Source organism: Microcaecilia unicolor, chromosome 10 (genome assembly GCF_901765095.1).
Source record: "Microcaecilia unicolor chromosome 10, aMicUni1.1, whole genome shotgun sequence".
NCBI classification, from domain to species: Eukaryota; Metazoa; Chordata; class Amphibia; order Gymnophiona; family Siphonopidae; genus Microcaecilia; species Microcaecilia unicolor.
In genome coordinates, this window is record NC_044040.1 from 36900389 (window position 1) to 36922463 (window position 22075).

The window sequence follows — 22075 nt, forward strand, 5'->3', positions numbered from 1 at the left end:
TGCCTGACGAGGCCTTCGGGCCGGCTGGGTGTACCTACGCTTGCTGTAGGCGTAGGGAGCAGCCTGCCGGGCCCGGGAAAAACGTCCACCTGTAGAGGTGGATGCTGAAGGCGCCCGGTGGGAGAGCTTGTCGAGGGCGGTTTCCCGCTGGTGTAGTTGGTCCACCAACTGCTCGACCTTCTCGCCGAAAATGTTATCCCCCTGGCAAGGGACATCTGCCAGTCGTTGCTGGGTGCGGTTGTCCAGGTCAGAGGCACGCAGCCATGAGAGTCTGCGCATCACTATACCTTGGGCCGCAGCTCGAGATGCCACATCACAGGTGTCATATATACCCCTGGACAGGAACTTTCTACACGCCTTCAGCTGCCTGACCACCTCCTGAAAAGGCCTGGACTGCTCCGGAGGGAGCTTATTGACCAGGTCCGCCAGTTGCTTCACATTGTTCCGCATGTGGATGCTCGTGTAGAGCTGGTACGTCTGGATGCGGGTCACGAGCATGGAAGATTGGTAGGCCTTCCTTCCAAACGAGTCCAGAGTGCGAGACTCCCGCCCCGGGGGCGCCAAGGCGGTATCCCTCGAACTCCGTGCCCTCTTGAGAGCAGAGTCCACGACCGCCGAGTCATGAGGCAATTGGGGCCGCATTAACTCTGGGTCAGAGTGGATTCTGTATTGGGACTCCGCTTTCTTGGGAATGGTGGGGTTAGATAATGGCTTCTGCCAGTTCCGAAGCAGTGTCTCCTTGAGGACATTGTGCAACGGTACCGTGGAAGACTCTCTAGGTGGTGATGGATAGTCGAGGACCTCGAGCATCTCAGCCCTCGGCTCATCCACAGAGACCACGGGGAAGGGAATGCATATAGACATATCCACGACAAAGGAGGCAAAGGAGAGGCTCTCAGGGGGCGAGAGCTTCCTCTCCGGTGAAGGAGTGGGGTCGGAGGGAAGACCCTCAGACTCCTCTAAGGAGAAATATCTGTGGTCCTCCTCCTCCCCCCACGAGGCCTCTTCCTCGGTATCAGACATGAGCTCTTGCAGCTCAGGCCTGAACCGGGCCCGTCTCGACTGCAAGGAACCACGTCCTCAATGGTGGCATCGAGCAGTGGACTCCCGCGCCGGCGGGGATGAAACTCCCTCCATCGACGTCGACGGGGATTCCACCTGCGAGGCAGTCAACACCGGTACCGCAAGCAGCGTCGATGTCGGAGGCCTCGGCATCGGGCTGGAGCACGCCAGCGCCACCATCAACGGCGCCAGGGGCGCAAGCACCCCCGGAGCCGGCAAGGCCTGGCGCATCAGCCCTTCCAGAATCCCTGGAAGGATGGCTCGGAGGCACTCGTCAAGGCCCGCTGTCGGGAAAGGCAGGGGGGCCGGAGTGGGTGCAGGTGCCAGAAGCTGCTCGGGTCCAGGAGACGGTACCGAAGCACCCATGGACTGACGCAGCGACACCTCTTTGACCGAGGGGGAACGCTCCTCTCGGCACTGCCGTTTCCTCGGTGTCGATCCATTTCTGGAGGCGCCGGAACTAGCAGTCCCGTGAGCCGTGGGCGACCGATGCCGATGTTTCTTAGCTTTCTTTCGGTGCCCATCATTGACGCTCGGTGGCAGAGATGAAGAGGAGGTAGAACCCCCCCCCCCCCCGGCCCCGAGGGATCGGGTCTGACAGGGTTCGGTCCCGATGGCCCTGGGTAGAGGGAGTGGCCGGGGCCGACTGCCGCTCACCCCCGCCGTCGCCGGAGGTCCGGTGGGCCAACGGTACTTGTGCTCCTGGGGTCGATGCCATCGTCGGTGTCGATTTCGTCGACATCGGTACCGGTACTGAAGACCCGGCCGTCGACACCGATGCCGTTGACGTCGAAGGGCCAGCGCAAGTTCCAAAAAGTTGGTCCCGACGAACTTGCCTCGCCACCTGTGTCCGCTTTCGCAATCCGAGACACAAGGTGCATGTCTTGGTATTATGCTCCGGGCCAAGGCACTGGAGGTACCAAGCGTGAGTATCGGTTTGCGAGATGTGCCGGCCGCACCAACCACACTTCTTGAATCCACTCGGGACCTTTGAGGACATCGACGGAAAAATCGCGTCGGCAAAGTCAAAGTCGTCGATGGTGGCGGTGAAAAGCACACCCGAAAAAGAAACGACCGAGCGGCCACAAGGCCGCAACGAAGCGCCCCCGCGCTAAGACGACGAGGGGACACAAAACTTTTTTTTTTTTTTTTGGAAATAAAGAAAAGAAAAGAAAAGAAGCGCGAAGGCGCACAAAAGAGAAAATTCGCGGCTAGGCCGCAATCCGGTTTCCGGGGCTGACCAAGGGAGAGACGGTAACACGTCTCTCCTCAGCGCGGAATCGAAAAAAACTGAGCGGGAACACGGCCGTGCATACGCGGTGGGTGTGCCCTGCGTGCGGGACCGCCCGCGAAGTTTTTGTTCTGGTTGGTGGGGGCTGCCGTGGACGTCAACCCAGTCGTGAGAACAAGCAGCCTGCTTGTCCTCGGAGAACTCCGAGGACAGCAGGCTTCATATTCTCACAAGTGGGTCACCAATCCGCGTTGCCCAGTCCGGCATTTTTCCCATAATAAGTAGAGCTTTATGACCCACCTCGTCAGCGTCTTCTCGCCTGTCGCATGAATGCGGTCTCCTCAGTTTAATACTAAAGCAAAAAATAAAATAGAATAACCCAGGCGACAACTCCAAGGGGAGGTGGGCAGGATTGTGAGAATATGAAGCCTGCTACAGGTAAGTATCTTCACTTTCTCCAAGGACAAGACGACTCCAATATTCTCACAAGTGGGGAATCCCTAGCATCCAGGCTCACCCAAAACAACAAACATTGGTTAATTGGGCCCCTAAACGGCGAGGAAATAACACAGAATAACCTGAAACTATAAACAGAGTGAGAGTGCAGCCTGGAACTGGATAAAACGGGCCTAGGAGGGTGGAGTTGGACTCTAGACCCCAAACAGATTCTGCAACATTGACTGCCCAAACCGATTGTCACGTCGGATATCCTGCTCAAGGCAATAGTGTGATGTAAATGTGTGGATTGAAGACCAAGTATTAAGCGAGGACTACTTGATTCACTCAGTCTGCCCATTTGAACCTGTCAACTGTGCCAGGAGGTCTTACTTGACCATTGTTGTTCTCCTTCCTGCTTCTAAGATTCTTTTGTATTTGCCCCTGCACACTTTAATTCTGCCACTGTTCTGGATCCTATGATTTACAATGGAGATATTCCAGCTGTCCAGTATGCCTACCACTTAAACCTTCTACTAGTTCACAAACATACTTCAAAGGCAGCCTAATGCCAGAGTCTTTTGAGTCTTTCTTTTTAAATGTGAAATTAAAAGGAAGACCAGGCGTCACATCAATGTGATGTCACTGCAGGAATTTCATGACACCACCACTAGAAGCCAGACTCCCCACTACTGTGGAACATTAAAAACATAAAATATTGACTATAATAAAAGCAATTTCCAATATTTTAGTTCTCTATGGTAAGCAAACATGTTCAGTCACAGTCATTTTTAAAAACTTGTATTTAAACAACTTTACATGTTTCTTCACTCAGATCATCACTATAACAGCAACTGCTTCACTTAGCAAATTTTTTAAGACATCGTTTATATCAAGTAAGGCCTATATCGGATCCCTGGTTTTCTGAAGTCACTCGTGGGTATATTCTGTGAAAAGGGTTAAATTCTATGACACAGATTTCCAAAATATTAAAATATTTCCCAACCTTTATTATAAACATCTAATTTTTACAAAATTCATTATCCTAACCTCTTACTTAAAAATGTGCCTCTCTCTTCTCAATTCTTCCTTCTCTCCATCCACACCTTAACAATAACCATGCTTTGCCCATCTCCATGTTAAGTTTTAACACCACTCATTTCCCTCTTTAATGTATTCTCTCTTCTCCATACCATATCCTCTATTATCTATATTCCCCCCATCCAGAATTCCCCCCTTCCATTTCTGCCATCCAAGCTCCTCTAAAGTCTCAAGCATCTTTCAACCTCCATGTAATTATACTAGGAAAAAGCAGCTCCTTTTCCCCTTTCTGAACAGCAAAGAGTTAGCTACTATATGCTTCTGTAGCTTATTCCAAGTGCACGTACTTACAACCTGCACAGGAAAAAGAGCCAAGTAATTGATTACAGACAAGTTACTAGAGGAGATGGCTAATGGACAGCTGGGGGAACAGCAGAAAAGAAGAAGTCAAAGGCACAAATAAGTGTGAAGTGACAGGCTATGATATAGTTGCCATGGTAATAGAAAACTCGATGCCATGATACATATATAAAACTATAGATGCAAAAATATCAACTATATTGTTTTACTCAGTGCTGATGAGGTGGAACTTTTATTTTAAATTCTTATTTAATTATTCTTTTATTTTAAATTCTTATCCTAATGTATCTATAGTCCTGATTTCTAAAGAGGATTACTATCAGCAAAAGGATCTGAAAGAAGCCATGGGTAACCTACATGAAGAATGCACTATATGGCAGTTATATGGAAAAAAAATCCATGAGGAACTAATGATAAACATCAATTTTCTAGCATCACATCCAACAATTTGGAGAGGAAAAGTAAGGACACAATTCCAAGAAATGTTATATAACAATACACATGAAGGCTATAATGGGTGCCTAGGGACCATACAGGCAGAATACATATAAAGCGATATAAGGAGTAGACGTTACCATAGTAACTGAGAGTTAGGAGGCGTGCCAGACACAGGCCTAGAATTCAAAAATGTACTTACGTAGAAGGACTTATAAAATATATGCTCACTGAACTGAAACTAACTACACACTTGCATGGAAAGTTTAACCAGAATAGTCTACCAAGATACAGAATCCTTGACCTAAGTAACAAAAATTCTCTCTTCCTTTTTTTTTTCCCTTTTGCATTACCTTAGTAACCTCAGAGAACACAAGTATCTTAGGGCCTCTTTTACGAAGCCGCACTAGCAATTCCTGAGCAGCAAATGAGGAAGCCCATTCAATTCCTATGGGCTTCCTCTTATTTGCTGCGCGGGAATCACTAGCGCAGTTTAGTAAAAGAGGTCCTTGCAATTTTTTAAACAAGGTCCTCTGATTATGAAAAAAAAATAAATGGAGGATCCCTTGCCCACTGTATGACATCCAAGGTCAAAACCCGCTTATTAGTCCGAAAGGACTGTCTATTGGAAAAGCAAAACTGCTGAGACAGAGATGGCTGCCCTGGTCGATACTGGTGCGTGTACCGGAATTGGGAACTAGTCGACCACGACCGAACTGAAGATTTAGCTTTGTTATCAGGCAAGCGCTGAGTCTTGGAACTGCCCAGGTCCTTAACCAACTTCTCAAGATCCTCCTCAAACAACAGCTTGCCCTTGAAAGGCAACTTCATTAGTCACTGTTTGGATGCTGAGTTCGAAACTCAGTAGCGGAGCCATAATAAACGCCTCGCAGCGACTGCCAGCAACATCTATTTCGCCAAAGCAAATCATACAAGGAATCTGTCAGATACGCCAGCCCCTTCTCCATGTCCAGCAACTGAGAGAGCAGTGGAACTTAGGAGCCCTGAAAGGTATCTGCAAATTGCTGCACCCAGCTAAGACAGGCCAGAACAGCATACAAGCTACAAATAGCTGCCTGCAAAGAAAGAGTTGACACCTTAAAGGAGAGCTTAAGCAATGCTTCCAGCTTCCAATCTTGCACATCTTTTAATGCCAACCCCCTTTCCACAGGGAGAGTGGTTTTCTTGGTGACTGCCGTCACCAGCGCATCCACTGAAGTCATACGGAGCTTCTCCAGTTCCGCAGGGGCTACAGTCTAGCAATAGCTTTGGCCACCCGAAGGGGAGCGACAGGTGTTTCCCACTGAGCAGAAATAATTTTCTGCATGGCCTCATGAACTGAAAAGACCTAGGTGGTCTGCGAGTGCTGGCCATCTTAGGATTAGAGGAAGCCAGAGTAGAGAGATCCAAAGAGGCAATATCAACAGCCTGAAGAGCCTTAGTAATAAAGGAAGCAAGTTCTTCCTTAAGAAAAACTCTAACTGCCGAGGGGTCTTCTGTATCTTCCAGCCGGAGCTCCCCCTCTTCCAATTCCTACTGCATCTGTGTGGAAATAGCAGCTCCCGAAACACCTCCCTCTGACAACGGAGGAGATAAAGGGGCCAGGGACTCCCCGTCAGAAAGGGAAGTGCAACATCGTCTCTTTGGGGCAGGATCCCCAGGAGGTTGTGCCTGGACTTGGCTTACAAAAATCATCTCTTGATGAGCCTCTTGAAAAACCTACAGTGCCATGGTCGGGGCCAAGACACTGCAGACACCAAGAATGGGTGTCCTTTCCTGAGACAGTCCAGTTGCACCAGGTACACAATACTGGGAATCGTCATGGACATAGACGGAAAACGTTCGTCGATGGTGCCTGACAAAAAAGGCACAGAGAAAAAGAAAGGGAAAGGCCCGTCCGAAGTCAGGGCCTAAAAACAGCCCGAAGATGATGGAAATTAAAGAATAACGTAAAGAAAACTAAAACCCGGCAAAATAAAGAATGGGTTTGTAAGGCACAAGAAAAACAGCCACAAGAGAAGCAAAAAGAATACTGAAAGGCACTAACAGCTCTCAAAAAGACCGGGCCAGTGAGGAGAGTACAAAAAAATGCACCTTCTCACATGGAAAAAAAAGAGAACTGAGGAGACTGCATCCGTACGATGGGCGGGAAGGCACTCGCACATGTGCGGTGGAGCACAGCTCACGCTTCAGAAAGTTCTCTCTTTTTTACTATGGCAAAAGCCAGATCGGGCAACGTGGTTCAGCTACACCTACTTGTAAGAATATAGAAGCCTGCTTGTCCTCAGAGAACAGGAGCTAGCAGCCACGAAGCCAGGAGCATGAAAGCAGACGTCCATCCACCTGCTGGAGATAGAGAATACTGACTGGACTAGGAGTAAGGAGTCCCACATAGCATTCCATCTCCACCTGCTGATGGATGGACACAACCCACAATTCTCTGGATTCATCTGCTGCTGCCGCTAAGGAAGAGGGAAGATATTGTGAAGAAGATAATCAATAGGGACTATTAATTCAGCACTTGAAACGAAAAGGAAAAATAGTGAATTCCAGCAATTATAGCATGGCAAAATGATAACCAGTTAGGAAGAGGTTATGCAGCAATTTCATCAATATTATGAACATCTCCAATCAAAGGGTACTAGGAGTTTTTCTATAGCATTCATCATAACACTGTCCCCTACCCAAATAAAAGTTTCTGATCAGGAAATAACAATAGATGAAGTAAGGGCAGTTATCAAAGCTCTTCCATATAAGGCACTTGTCCAGATGGTCTTTCAGTAGAATTTTACAACACATTTGCTGAAATGTTAATCCCTAAGCTATAATAAATCTATGAAAGTTTTTTTTAGCCTATGCAGCAGTTCAAGGAACTCAGACAGAAGCAAAAATTATGGTGATTGGTAAACTAGACAAGGACTGTACATTGGCCTCAAATTATAAGTCCATCTTTTTTTATTAACATGGACTGTAAAATTTAAAACTTTTATCCACTTGAATAGGAAAGGTAATTTCCTCCCTTTCTCAGGCAGAACAAACGGGATTTATGACTGGTAAGGTGTCTGCAGACAATGCTAGGCTTTGGTGAAATCTTGTAATCACTGCTCAACAGCAGGATTCCCCAGAAGTTGTCATTTCATTGGATGCTGAAAAAGCATTTGATAATATAGCATGATCTACCTCTTTAAAGTTCTGGAATGGTTTGACTTTAGGGAAATCTTTATCAAGATGGTGCACATCCTTTATGCTCATTCAGTTGCACAGGATCTTACCAAATGGAGTCTATCTCAGTGAATAACTTTACAAAAAGGCATTAAGCAGGGCTATCCCATTTTACCCTTTTTATTTAACCTGGCAATGGAACAGTTAATCTTAGCTATTAAGGTAAGGTATTCAATATAAAGATGTAGAAAAAAATGTCAGCTTATGCCAAGGAAAAATTAATTCTTACCTGATAATTTTCTTTCCATTAGTCCCAAGAGATCAATCCAGAGACTTGTGGGTTGTGTCCCTCTACCAGCAGGTGGTACCTCCGAGGTTTGCTATATGTGGACCTGTGCAGCCAAGTAAACCTCAGTATAAACAATACCAAAGCAGTGCAATGGAAACAATAGAAAACTCTCCTGACATTGTCAGATCAAATGCCCAACATACTTCCACCACTTCCAAATTTATTTGTTTTTATTATTTAATCAAACGAAGGAACACTCAGAACAACGAAACCTGAAAAAACTAATCAACCGAAACAAAACCGCAGACAGTAAATCCAGGGAGGGGGCCTCTGGATTGATCTGTTGGGACTAATGGAAAGAAAATTATCAGATAAGAATTAATTTTTCCTTCCATAGCGTCCCACAGATCAATCCAGAGACTTGTGGGATGTACCCAGCCAATCCTCAAGTAGGGTGGGACACCCCCAACCCGGCAGAAATCACCGACGAGCAAAACACCGCATTCCTGCCGAGCTGCCACATCTACCCGATAATGACGAGTGAACGTATGGACCGAAGCCCATGTAGCAGCTCTGCAGATATCTTCCAGAGAAACCAAACGGGACTCTGCATAGGAGGAAGCCTGAGCTCACGTAGAATGAGCACAAATTTGTGCAGGGGCTTGCTTGCCCAATGCCACGTAGGCCGAAGTGGTGGCCTCCCGCACCCAACGGGCTATGGTGGCCTTGGAAGCCATATGACCCTTCTTACTGCCTCCAAAAAAGGACGAAGAGATGGTCAGAAAGACGAAAGTCATTCGTCACCTCCAAATACCTGAGAAGAGCCCGTCTCACGTCAAGGCGAGTCCAGAATTGCTCAAGGTAATCTTCCCGGTGAAAAGTCGGCAAATGCAGAGACTGCCCCAAATGGAAACGAGAAACCACCTTGGCCAAAAATGAAGGACTGTCCTAAATCCATACCCTCACCTCCGTAAAACGCAGGAAGGGGTCTCTGCAAGAAAGAGCCTGCAACTCTGAAATTCTTCGAGCCGAAGAAATGGCTACTAGGAAAATCGCCTTCAAGGTAAGATCCTTAACCGTAATCCCCGATAAGGGTGCGAAAGGAGGACGCTGAAGCACTTTGAGAACTAGATTAAGGTTCCAGGATGGCAGAACTGGCACGTGCGGAGGACGCAACCAATTTACACCCCTCAAAAAATGAACCACATCTGGGAGAGAAGCGATCAACGCCCCCTGAAGCCGGCCTCTAAAGAATGCCAGAGCTGCCACCTGCACCTTAAGAGAACTCAACGAGAGTGATTTCTGTACACCCTCCTGAAGAAACGCGACGATAACCAATACTGATGCCGAAGCCGCTAACAATCCCAAACTCGCATTCCATGAATCAAAGTACGCCACACTCTAGCATAAGCTATCGAGGTGGATCTTTTCCGAGCCTGAAGCATCGTAGCGATAACCGCATCCAGATACCCTTTCCTTCTCAACTTCGCCCTTTCAAGGGTCAGGCCGTAAGACCAAAGGGGGAAGGATCCTCCATCATGACTGGTCCTTGCAGCAAGAGACCGTCCTGCGCCTGGAGCCGGAGAGGACAATCGAACAGGAGCCTGACCATATCCGCGTACCAGGGCCATCTGGGCCAATCCGGGGCCACCAGGATCACTCGACCGGGATGACTGGCAATGCGAGTCAGTAACCTGCCCACCATAGGCCATGGGGGAAAGGCATAGAGCAGGCCCCTAGGCAAAGGTTGTAGAAGAGCATCAATGCCTTCCGAGCCCAGCTCTCTTCCCCTGCTGAAGAAACGGGGAACCTTCGCATTGAATGCGGTGGCCATTAAGTCCATCACCAGCATCCCCCAACGGCCAGCTATCTGATCAAACGCCAGAGGGGAAAGTATCCACTCCCCCGGCTCCAACTGGTGGCGACTGAGAAAGTCCGCTTGCATATTCTGTGATCCCGCTATATGAGCCGCCGTCAAGAGAGAGAGGTGAGTCTCTGCCCCACTGCAGATCATGGCCGCCTCGTGCCCCCGACGGCTCAACGTAGGCGACTGCCGTCGCATTGTCCGAGAGAACTCGAACTGGGCAACCACGGAGAAGAGACAGAAGCTCCCGAAGGGCCAGATGAATCACCCACAACTCCAAGCGGTTGATAGACCAAGACGCCTCCGTTGCGGTCCAAATGCCCTGGGCCGTCTGTTGGAGGCAATGAGCCCCCCAACCAGATAGCGACGCATCCATAGTCACGATCTTCCATTCCGGGGTTTGCAGAGGAATGCCCGACACCAGATTCTTTTGAATGAACCACCAGTGCATGATTGTGTGCAGACGGGTCGAACATGGCACCTGGACCTCGTAATCCTCCGAGAGAGGAGACCAACGGCTCAGAAGGTGCCACTGCAGGGGGCGCATGTGAGCTCTGGCCCACTTTACAATGTCCAAGTTGGAGGCCATGGAACCCAGAGGTTGTACATAGTCCCAAGCCCACGGGTTCGGAGTATGAACAGAACTCGCAACTGACCCTGCAACCGCTGTGCTCGAGCTGAAGGAAGAGAAACTATCCCTGTTTGGGTATCGAAGCACACTCCCAAGTATTCCAGCGTCTGGGAAGGCGTAAGGCTGCACTTTGGGAAGTTGATCACCCAACCAAGCGATTGAAGCAACCCAACCACTCTGTCGGTTGTCCATCGACTCTCCTCGAAACAAGACGCCCGCACAAGCCAGTCGTCTAGATAAGGATGGATTTGAATCCCTTCCTTTCTGAGACAGGCTGCCACTACGACAAGGACCTTGGAAAAAGTCCGAGGTGCTGTGGCTAGGCCAAAGGGCAATCACTTTGAATTGAAAACGACGACCGAGCACTACAAAGCGAAGAAAACGCCAGTGGGGAGACCAAATTGGAATGTGTAAATAGGCCTCTGAGATCGAGAGACATCAAAAACTCCCCTGGCTGTACCACTGCGATCACTGAGCAGAGGATTTCCATGCGGAAATGCCGAACTCGTAAGGACCTGTTGACGCACTTGAGATCTAGGATGAGTTGCCAAGAACCGCCCTTTTTTTGCACCACAAAATAAATGAAGTATCGACCGCACCCTCTTTCTGCCGGGGGTACAGGCTGGATGGCTCCCAGTTGTTGTAAGTTGAGGGTGTGACGAACTGCCCGCACCTTAGCAGGAGATTTGCAAGGAGGTTCCAGAAACGAGTCTACTATCAGACGAGCCAATTCCAACTTGTAGCTGTCTCTGATAGCCTCCAAGACCCATCCGTCGGATGTTACCCTGGTCCACTCCACCAGGAATAGAGACAGCCTTCCCCCAGTAACCGGCTGGAGATGGACCAGGGCCCCATCATTGGGCGGACCTGGCTGCGGGCTGGTTTCTGTTACCGGAAAGGAAGGCCTGCCTGTCACTTCGAAAAGGCTGAGGTCTCCGAGAAGACCTTGCTCTCTCAAAAGAGGCCCCGCGACCTGGACGGTAACGACGTGTATCCCTAAACATAGGTCTAGGTCCCGCCGGTCGCAAAAATTTGGACCTGTCCTCCGGGAGGCGCTGGCCCTTAGAGTCACCAAGGTCCTTCACAATCTGTTCTAGGTCTGTCCCAAACAAAAGCTTTCCCCTAAAAGGAAACCTTGCTAACCATGACTTAAAGGCCACGTCTACAGCCCAATGTCGCAACCGCAGCCCAATGTCGCAACCACAGCAAGCGATGCGCGGTGACTGCTAGGGAAACCTCTTTCGCCAAAGCCCCCAAAAGATCATAAAGAAGATATGCAAGGAAGGCTAAATCGGACTCTAAGGCCGGCAAAACAGCCACGAGGTCCTCCAGAGAGGAGGCTTTCTGTACCCACGATAAGCATGCCCGTGCCGCATAGGAGCCACAAACTGAAGCTTGCAGGGAAAAAGCTGCTACTTCTAAGGACAGCTTCAAGCAAGTCTCCAACTTACGATCCTGAGGGTCCTAGAACACCGTGCCACCCTCCACAGAGAGAGTGCTTTTCTTAGTGACTGCTGTGATTAATGAATCCACCCTAGGAACCTTCAGCAAGTCTAAGTCAGCAGCAGGCAGCGCGTAAAGACGCGACATAGCTCTAGCATCCTTAAGCCCACTGTCCGGCGTACCCCATTGCGCCAAAATAAGGATTTTCGTGGCCTCATGCACATGAAAGGAATGAGGTGGGCATTTGGTGCTGGGGCACCGGACCTGTTCCCCCTGACGATTCAGGTGAAATGGCCAAAACCTCAAAAGCCCTAATAATCAGGGACAGAAGCTCTTCCCTGCGAAAAAGGCGGGCAGCCATCGGGTCATTCCCCTCCTCAGAAGGCAGGGTGGCCTCATCTGCCAAATCCAATGATTCTGAGGGACAGCCCGGAGACAAAACCGGGCCATCTGTATCAGATAGCTCCTCGGGATCCAAAATGTTTTGCCAGGAAAGACTGAGAGGCCGCAGCAACCGAAGTTTGCTGAGGAAGAGACAGGGCTGCCTGAAGAGAAGCTCCTGACTTCTTCAGAAGAAAGGCATTGTGCATTAATAAAATAAAATCAGGGGAAAAGGGAACTGAAAGGAACTCCCCTGCTCCCTCTAAATTGCTTTCCTCCATCGGCGCCTTTGCCACAGAAGCGCGCTGTGCCTCCTGTCAACTGCCACATGCGGAGCTGGTCGCACCTGAGAGGAAAAAATGGTGCCCGCCTACACGCGCTGCACTAAAAGCCCTGAGGAAACTGCCAAAACTATCCCCTGCGCTTCTGACTAACCAGACGCCTGAGGGAAACCCCCATCGCGCTGAACACCCAATGTGGGCTAACGGCGGCACGACTCACACTCCCCCGACGCTGCTCTCTGGCCCTCACACTGGGAGCAGCGCTTAGCCGCCTCAGAAGGCACTGATATGCTCCACAAACGCCAGCCCCTCAAACAGACTCGGCAGCCTATCTAGCTCCTCCATATGATTAAACAAAAACAAAGTCTCTTATCTTTTTTTTTTTTTTTTACTCAGAAGAGAAAGGCAACATCCATCAGGCCCACAGCCCCGGGCGACGGAGGAAAGGTAGGGGGAGACCGGGAGGGACCTAGCACCACCAGCTGTACACCAGAAGCTACAAACAGCCACTCAACCCGACTGTGCTAAACTAAGCCCAAAGGACACCAGAAGCCAGATCAAACCAGAGCTGCACAGAGATCTCCCTCCACCTGCTAGATAAAGAGAATACTGAGGTTTACTTGGCTGCACAGGTCCACATATAGCAAACCTCTGAGGTTCTCTCTATCTCCACCTGCTGGTAGAGGGGCACAACCCATAAATCTGGATTGATCTGTGGGACGCTATGGAATGATATACTGTTATGCCTCCAAATACACTTGATTCCCTTTCTGTCACAGAAGTCCGAAGAAATTTACAACTATGCCTGGTTATCACATAAACTGAAATAAAACAGAAGCAGTACACCTTAAGTATAAAGCTACAGGGTATGTGGATAGCCCCTTACTTTGAAGTGATACTACATAAAAATCTGGAACTTTTAAAAAAATGTTATAAAATAAGTGATAGAATGGTAGTTCCAGTTGCATTTATCCTGAAGGGGTAGGCTTGATGCTATAAAAATGTCACTCCCAAGCTTAACAATACTGAGTACGCTCCCTCTTCTTATTCCCAATGCCATTTACAAAGAACTAGAATGTAGCCTCTCTCGCTTTTTTTTTTTTTTGCAGCTTAATAAAACCCCCTGAATTGCTATGAAAAAGTTATAAATGAGAAAGCAGGAGGAGGGAGGGGTCAATTTCCCCAGCTTCAAGAATTATCCCACTGCCTTTCTGTTGAGACAAGGGAATATCTGGCTTCCAGAGGATGAAACCTCTGAAAAACTAATATGGTTGCTACTAGAAGAAGAAATTATTTCCTGGAATGACACTATGTCAGAGATTAGTTGCTTATTTACTATTTTCACCTACAGGCTTTTCGCTCTCTAGAAAAGGGTTTTGCATCTGAAGATATGTTTTCAAGAAAAATACTTGGAACAATACTTTAAGATCAGTTTCAAAGAAATATCCCATAGAACCTGGCAAACAAAGCAGATTTGGTCTTTAGATTATAACTCCTTATTTCTAGCTATGATAAATATTTTAAAACTTTTGCCTAGCTCCAGTACAACTTTGGACTGCCTCACTACACAGTTCTCTTGGTTGCAACTACAGGATTCTAGCAAATACAATGTGATTGAATTTTAGAATCTATCTCTAAGAGGATGGTCTCTTTCCCTTAATCAAGGTCCTGATTCTATAAAATAATCAAGGTCCTGATTCTATAAAATATTATAAAGAGACATTAGTGGGGCTAACAGAGAGATTTGGGAAGTATGGGAGTAAGGATTAGGAACCTCGTCATCCGAGCAAAAGAAGCTATTTGGACAAGGACCAATTTGGCCTCCATAAATCAGTCAATGCTGTTCTTAGAGAGCATATTGAAGCCTGCTAAAAATGTCAAGGTTCTCCAGTCAAGGGGATAATCGTTGTTGGCTCTATGCTAAGGAGACAGGAATGATGTTGCACACAATATATATTGTACAACACTACAGGTTTAGTAGACAGCAGCATCATCTAGAATTTGTCAAGTGTTGGATATAAATGAAATTCTATTGTATAGGGTCGTAATTTGGAAATTACTGCACTTGAGAGAAAGCTTGCAGAAAAGAACTTTTTTTGATTTTATGTTAATGATTGCACTTAACTCATCATTAACTACTGAAAAAGCACTACACAGCTGGAACTGAATACACAGTGGAACACTATGTTTATTTAGAAAAAATGAGAAAGTGGCAGCAGAGGACAAACCAAATTCTTCAAATAATAGAAAAGCTTGGACGTGTATGTAGAAAGGCACCTAAGGGGGGAAGTTATCAACATAAGCTACTGTTAAGACATGTTTTTTTAACTGCTAACTTCAGTTATTAATAACTACATCTAATACAGTATTACATTTTGTTTAAAGATCAGAAGTGACATATATGTTTATTCCACACTTGATATACCACCTTTCTGTAGATACAGACAAAGCAGCTTACATATATTCTTTTCTGTCCCTAATGGGCTCACAATCTAAGGTTATTTGTACCTAGGGCAATGGAAGGTGTTTTTTTATTAAGGCACGCTCACGTTTTTAGCACGCGCTAAACGTTAGAGATGCCAATGCATTCCTATGGGCGTCTCTAATGTTTAGTGAGCGCCCAATTTTAGCATGCGCTAAAAACGTATGTGCACCTTAGTAAAAGACCCCCTAAGTGATTTGCCCCAGGTCATAAGGAACTGCAGTGGGAATCAAACCCAGTTCTCCAGGATCTCAACCCAACTGTTAGGCAGCAGTGGAAATTGAACCCAGTTCACCAGGCCTAACAATAAGGGAAAATCAAGGACGGGGGGGGGGGAGGGGGCCTTTTTCACATCACTATAATTTGATTATGAAAATACAGCCTTGGTTCTTGTTAACCTGCTTGTTTAGTCTGTATTAAACATATACTAATAAACTTATATCAATATTTTTTTTAATGTAGTCAGACAGCGCTCATGCAGGGACAAGGTACCTACTCACTGGTTTATATATGTGCACCCCTCTATGCTATTTTCTTTCTACAGAAATGGCACAACTGCACTTGAACAAAAATATGATTACTATTTTTATTACTATAATTGTTATTAACAGGCATATGCTAGACTGCCAATCACACTAAAACCCATCTAGGTGGTTTACAACTAAAAACAGAAAAGTAAAAACAGTAATAACAAAACACGAGACAAATCAAAGATGATATCTGAGAAAACAAGTAAATAGTCCAATCAATAGACAGAGAAGCCCTTTTACTAAGCTGCAGTAAGCACTAACGCGTGCTTACTGCTGGTATAAAGCACTACTGTGAGGCACATTCAGGCACCCCGTGGTAGTTTTGGGACCAGCACGCACTACCCATATACTAAAAAATAGAATTTATTTTATAGCACTGGGTGTGTGTCTGGAGGGGGAAAGTAGGTGTGGTCTGCACGCTAATTGATTAGCACAGGATTAGCGTGTGAGCCCTTACCACCTAGAAAATAGGTGTCGGTAAGTGCTAACACGCTAATGGGGAAATTAATGCATGGCCATTAACGGGAATCGTGGAAAATGGGGCCATTTTACTGCCTTGCTAAAGCGACCTCAGTGCATGGGAAAGACTTGTGCTGGGGGTAGCACAGGCCACTTTGTAGCACAGCTTAGTAAAAGGATTCCATAGTACGGTTAAACATATTTCACACAAAAAAATATTTCTCATAAAACTGCATAGGCATATAGGTAGGAACACAAGATTATAACTACTATTATTTTATATTTATTTACTGGGGTTTATTAACCGCCTTTATGAAGAAATTCATCCAAGGCGGTGTACAGCAGGTACAATTTAACGTAAGACTTACAATTTAGTTTACAGAATAGTAAAAATGACCAAATATAAACATAAATACATCTATTTTTAGCATCATAACAGGACATAAAGGCATTATTGTTTAATCACTATTAATCACTCTTCTCATTATTCATATGAGACAATCTTATATTCTCAGCTCCTGAAGATGAAGTATTGCATTTTTTTTTTTATAAGATCCACTTTCGGTACCATGGCAGGAAGTGCTGTCAATCAAATAGCACAAAAAATCTTTTTTGAAAACCTGTGGCTTCTTCATGTTAGTTCTTCTGCAGTGAACCAGGCACATCGATGCTACACTGTTCAACGTTTAAATGATATATATTCTTACACTTGCAATTTGGTTATGCAATCCGCACATAGTTCAGAGCTACTGTACCAAGTAAATGTTATAAAATTCATGTGTACATGCACAACTGTGCCTTCTTCTGAGCAGGTGCTACTGGGAGTCACTGAACAAATCAATTTTATTTATTTATTTGGATTTTGCTCACATCTTTTTCAGTAGTAGCTCAAGGTGAGTTACATTCAGGTCCACTGGGAGGGTCTTTTACTAAAGCGAACTCACGTTTTTGGTGCGCGCTAAAATTGTGAGCTCACTAAATGTTAGAGACGTCAATGCATTCCTATGGGTGTCTCTAACATTTAGCGTGTCCACAAATTTAGCACGCGCTAAAAACGTGAGCGCACTTTAGTAAAAGATGCCCTGGGTATTTAATACAGGCACACAGGTACCTATGTTGTCTTTGTCACATTTACAACTATTACCCATGCATATATGTGACAGTCCTCTCATATTCTTTATTTGAATTTTTTTTTTTTACTTTAATTATGTTTTCACAAAAGAAAGGTTAGTGTATAAAACGTTTATGCTCAAATATAGAATAAGGTGAGTACTTACATTTTGGTATTTTGCGTTTATAAAATGAGCATAAAACAGAAATTTTGGATATTTTACATAGGCATCCAATTATGAAATTAGCCCCCCATGTGACTAGTTTCTTGGACTCCCGAGGTTCTCTGCTGGATATTAATCATACCCATAATTTACCTTCCAAAGACTCAATCCCGGTTGCCTGTGCCAGCAAATCTTCATGTCTTGCAACAACCTAAAAAGTGATAAAATGAATGGTCATGTTCTACAATCTCTATTACAAAAATGTTATTTACTTGCTGAAGCCCTGATACCAGATGAATGGGGTAATTTTATAAAGAGACTTGGGTGTCGAGAAAGTACAATTATGCCTCACCTGATAAGGGTTGTTTGTTGAATCTTTCCAATATGAGCTAGTGCAGCAGGGAAGTCATTCAATATGCTATTGTCCCAGCTTTCCCATCACCCTAGTCATAAGAACATAAGAATATCCATACTGGGTCAGACCAATGGTCCATCTAGCCCAGTATCCTGCTTCCATCAATCCAGGTCACAAGAAACTGACATAAACCCAATTAGTAGCAACATTACATGCTACCAATCCCATGGCAAGCAGTGGCTTCCCCCATGTCCATCTCAATAACAGATTATGGACTTTTCCTCCAGGAACTTGTCCAAACCTTTTTTTTTAAACACAGATACACTAACCGCTGTTACCACATCCTCCAGCAATGAGTTCCAGAACTTAACTGTTCTTTGAGTGAAAAAACATTTCCTCCTATTTGTTTTAAAAGTATGTCCATGAAATTTTCATTGAGTGTCCCCTGGTCTTTGAACTTTTTGAAAGAGTGGAAAATCGATTCACTTCTACCCGTTCTATACCACTCAGGATTTTATAGACCTCGATCATATCCCCCCTCAGCCATCTCTTTTTCAAGCTGAAAAGCCCTAAACTCTTTAGCCTTTCCTCACATGGGAGCAGTTCCACCCCCTCTATCATTTTGATGCTCTTCTTTGATCCTTTTCTAATTCCGCTTTATCTTTTTTGAGATATGGTGACCAGAATTGAATGCAATACTCAAGGTGAGGTAGCACCATGGAACGATACAAAGGCATATTATTTTCGGTTTTATTTTGCATCCCGTTTGCTTTTTTGGCCACCGCCGCTGCACACTAGGTAGAAGATTTCCATGTATTGTCTACAATTAACACCTAGGTCTTTCTTAAAGTGGACCCTAGCATTAGTTAACTATGATTCGGATTATTCTTCCCAATGTGCATCACTTTGCATTTGTCCACATTAAATTTCAACTACCATTTGGATGCCCAGACTTCCAGTTTCGTAAGATCTTCCAGCAATTTTTCATAATCCGCTTGAGTTTTGACTACTTTGAATAGTTTCGTGTCATCTGCAAATTTAATCACCTCACTCATCATTCCAATTTCCAGATAATTTATAAGCATGTTAAATAGCACCAGTTCCAGTACAGATCCCTGCGGAACTCATACACCCTTCTCCATTGAGAAAAAAAGGTCATTTTACCTTACTCTTCTGTCCAATAACCAATTCCTAATCTACAGAAGGACACTGTCCCCTATACCATAACTCCTTAATTTTCTCAGGAGTCTCTCATGAGGTACTTTGTCAAAAGCTTTCTGAAAATCTAGATATACTACATCAACCAGCTCTCCTTTATCAGCATGTTTATTCACAGCCTTCGAAGAAATGAAGCAAATAGGTCCACGGAGTTTGAGTTATTGGATGTTTTTTTGGATCAATGAAAGACAATTTCACCCTTTAACACGGATATTTGCACTAGGTGCTTGTGTGGGTCTCTGAGATACTTTATCTCCAATTATTATAGATATCGAGGTTTGCTTATTTTATATAGAGATCTTCTTTTTGTGATTGGTTGTGGACACCACAGATTGCTTCTTAGCTTTCTCCACTCTAGTTCTTTTTGACCCAAATTCCCCAGCCCTCAGACCCTTTGTTGCCCACAAAAATAATACACCTTATCAAGATTTTTTTTCACTGGAATTCATAAGACTGCTGCCAGAGGTCACAGCACCTATTTTCAAAGTGAAGCCAGAATAGGAAAGAGTGACTGGGGGATCGTTCCAGCCCCAACCTCACCACTAGACACCAGGGATTGAAAGGTAGGCTGGGGGGGGGGGGCGCCTACGGGTGGGTGAGAGGTGGGACGGATGTGCTGAGTGTAGAGGTGGGGTTCAACATGTCTAGATTAGCTGATATTTTTGGTTATCTGACCACCCGTACATTCCTGTTTACATCAGATAATCATGAATCAAGTGCAGTAAAAAGGGGGTGATAAAGCAAAGTTACTCACCTGTAGCAGATGTTCTCTGAAGACAGCAGGTCCAGTATTCTCATATATGGGTGACGTCATCCAACAGAGCCCGGTGCGGACGCTGCATAGCATGCATTGCTTCAGAAAGTTTGGGCCATCTGCCTACCTCTCTTGAACTGCTAGTTCCAGGTCAGACACATAGCCATGAGAGTCTATGCATTCCCACACCCATGGCAAAGAGTCTGGATGCAAAATGTCAAAAGTATCATAAGTGACCCTGGCCAGATACATCCTGTACTCCAGGGAGAGTCCACGATACTAAGCACACTGTGAGCCAAGGACTTCAAGTAGATACTCGTGTAGAGCTGGTAGGTCTGGATGCGAGCAATAAGCATTGAGGTCTGATAAAGCTTTCTCCCAAACGAGCTAGAGTCCGAGACTCTCTACCTGGGAGTACCAAGGTATGAGTCCGGGAGCTTCTGGCCCACAAGAGCAGATCTGACCACCAGAGAGTGGTGTGGCAATTCTGTGCCCTCAAATCCAGAAGCCTTGTGGATATGATACAGAGTATCCGCCTTCTTCGGTATAAACTGCACTGAGAGGGTAGATTCCTAGTTCCTCAGCAGTGCGTCCTTCAGGATAGGGTGTAATGGAACTGTGACCTGCTCCCAAGGAGGAGATTTACAGTCGAAGACTGATAGCATCTCAGCCCTGGGCTCCTCCTGTTTCCAACTTAAATGGGATGGCCGAAACCATCTCCTTCACAAAACCAGTGAACGAGATTTTCATGTGGATATTTACACTTCTCGTGTGGCAGCAAGGGATACCATAAGACTCCTCTTCTGAGAAGTAACGTAGATCCTCCACAGACTCCCATGAACAGTCCAATTCAGACTCCTCTAGGTACTTAGGATGATCCAAGTCAGTCTCTACCCACCTCAGCTCAGTGGTACCACGACCATGCCCTGTAGGGCACAGAGGTACAGCCCTACCCTCTGACTCTGGGAAACCTTCCTCTCCCAATGTTGAAGACAGTGCTGCATTGCTCGACACTAGTCTAGGCACCAGTGTTGAAGACTACTCCATAGGCAAAGGCCGGACCTCAGGAAGGAGCCGAGGCTGAGCTGCAGCTGGTGCAAGTGTCCTCAATGCCTAAATAGAGTGCAGCTGAACATCTGTGCCAGTTCTTCCCTGAGCATGGCCCAGTACCATTCATTGCAGAGACAGCATTGGCAAAGGCTGGGAGCTGGGTCAGAGACAGCCTGGAGAGGAATCTGTGTCATACTGAAAGTGGAAGCCTGACTGCTCGTAGACTGGTACAGCGACACCTCCACTAAAAAGGGGGATCAATCTCCCAGTACCGACACTTCTCGGGGACCAGCAACTCTGATGCACCGCCCAGCACCGTGCTTCAATGAGGACCGATGCTGATGCTTCTTAGGCTTTCCTTGACACATAGCATAGTGGTCCCTCAGTGCTGAAGAGGAAGACATCGAACCAGTACTTGTTCTAGGTGTCAGGTCCAATGCTGACCAGTCCAGTGGCCTGCCATTAGTGCACAATGTCGAGGGGGGGTGGCAGAGGTAGTCTGGGTAGCCACTGAGGTTGATGCTTCCCGTGCTGTCGCGGTCTTCAGGGAGCCAAATGGTTTCTCCTGCTGGACCTGACACGCCTTCTGTGTCCTCAACTGCATTTTCAAACAGAAAGAACAAGAATCAGCCTGGTGGTTAGGCCCTAGGTATCCGATGCACCAATTTTGTGGGTCTATGGCAGCCATCACACGATTACATTGGGTACACCTTTTGAAGCCATTGGGGGTCACTTTAGACATTGAGAAAAGAATAGCAGCCAAATCAAAGTCCTTAATTTTGAAGGTCAGAAAAAAAGGGGTAGACCCAAATTGTGGCCAGTGCTCAGGCCTAAGCAGGCCTAACGAGCCACGAAAAAATACTTGAAGGACCAAAAAACCTACTAAAATAATAAGGAAGGTAAAAACTGAAGAAAATATGTGCTAAACCCACACAGAAAGGCACTCGAAAATCGAAAGAAGTATGCACTGAAGGGAAACAGCAAAAAACACATCCTCCCAGTTCCGCAGAAGAGACTGAAGTACCCATGCACACGCATTGAATACACATGTGCAGTGGGATGCTGCCAGAATTTTCCTGAAGTTATGCATGCTAGACACCGTCTGCACCTGGCTCCGTCAGATGATGTCACCCACATGTGAAAATACATTGGGCCTGCTTGTCCTCAGAGAATGCCTCTGTGTAAGTCTCTGGTGTGACCTCAGTTAGAGTAATGTGTATAATTCTGGAGACTGCACCTTCTAAAAGATGTAAACAGAATGGAGTTGGTCCAGAGGGCAGCTACTAAAATGGTTAGTGGTCTTCATCATAAAGCATATGGGGACAGACTTAAATATCT

General features: G+C 46.1%; 1 protein-coding gene across 1 annotated transcript in view; it reads right to left on the reverse strand.

Moving 5' to 3' along the window:
• LOC115479043 (conserved oligomeric Golgi complex subunit 5-like) overlaps nt 1–22075 on the reverse strand; it is a 93400-nt gene that overhangs the window by 56494 nt on the left and 14831 nt on the right. Inside the window, exon 3 of the mRNA XM_030216757.1 lies at nt 17514–17571. Within this exon, the coding sequence (XP_030072617.1) occupies nt 17514–17571 (58 nt within the window). The remainder of the gene's footprint in view (nt 1–17513; nt 17572–22075) is intronic.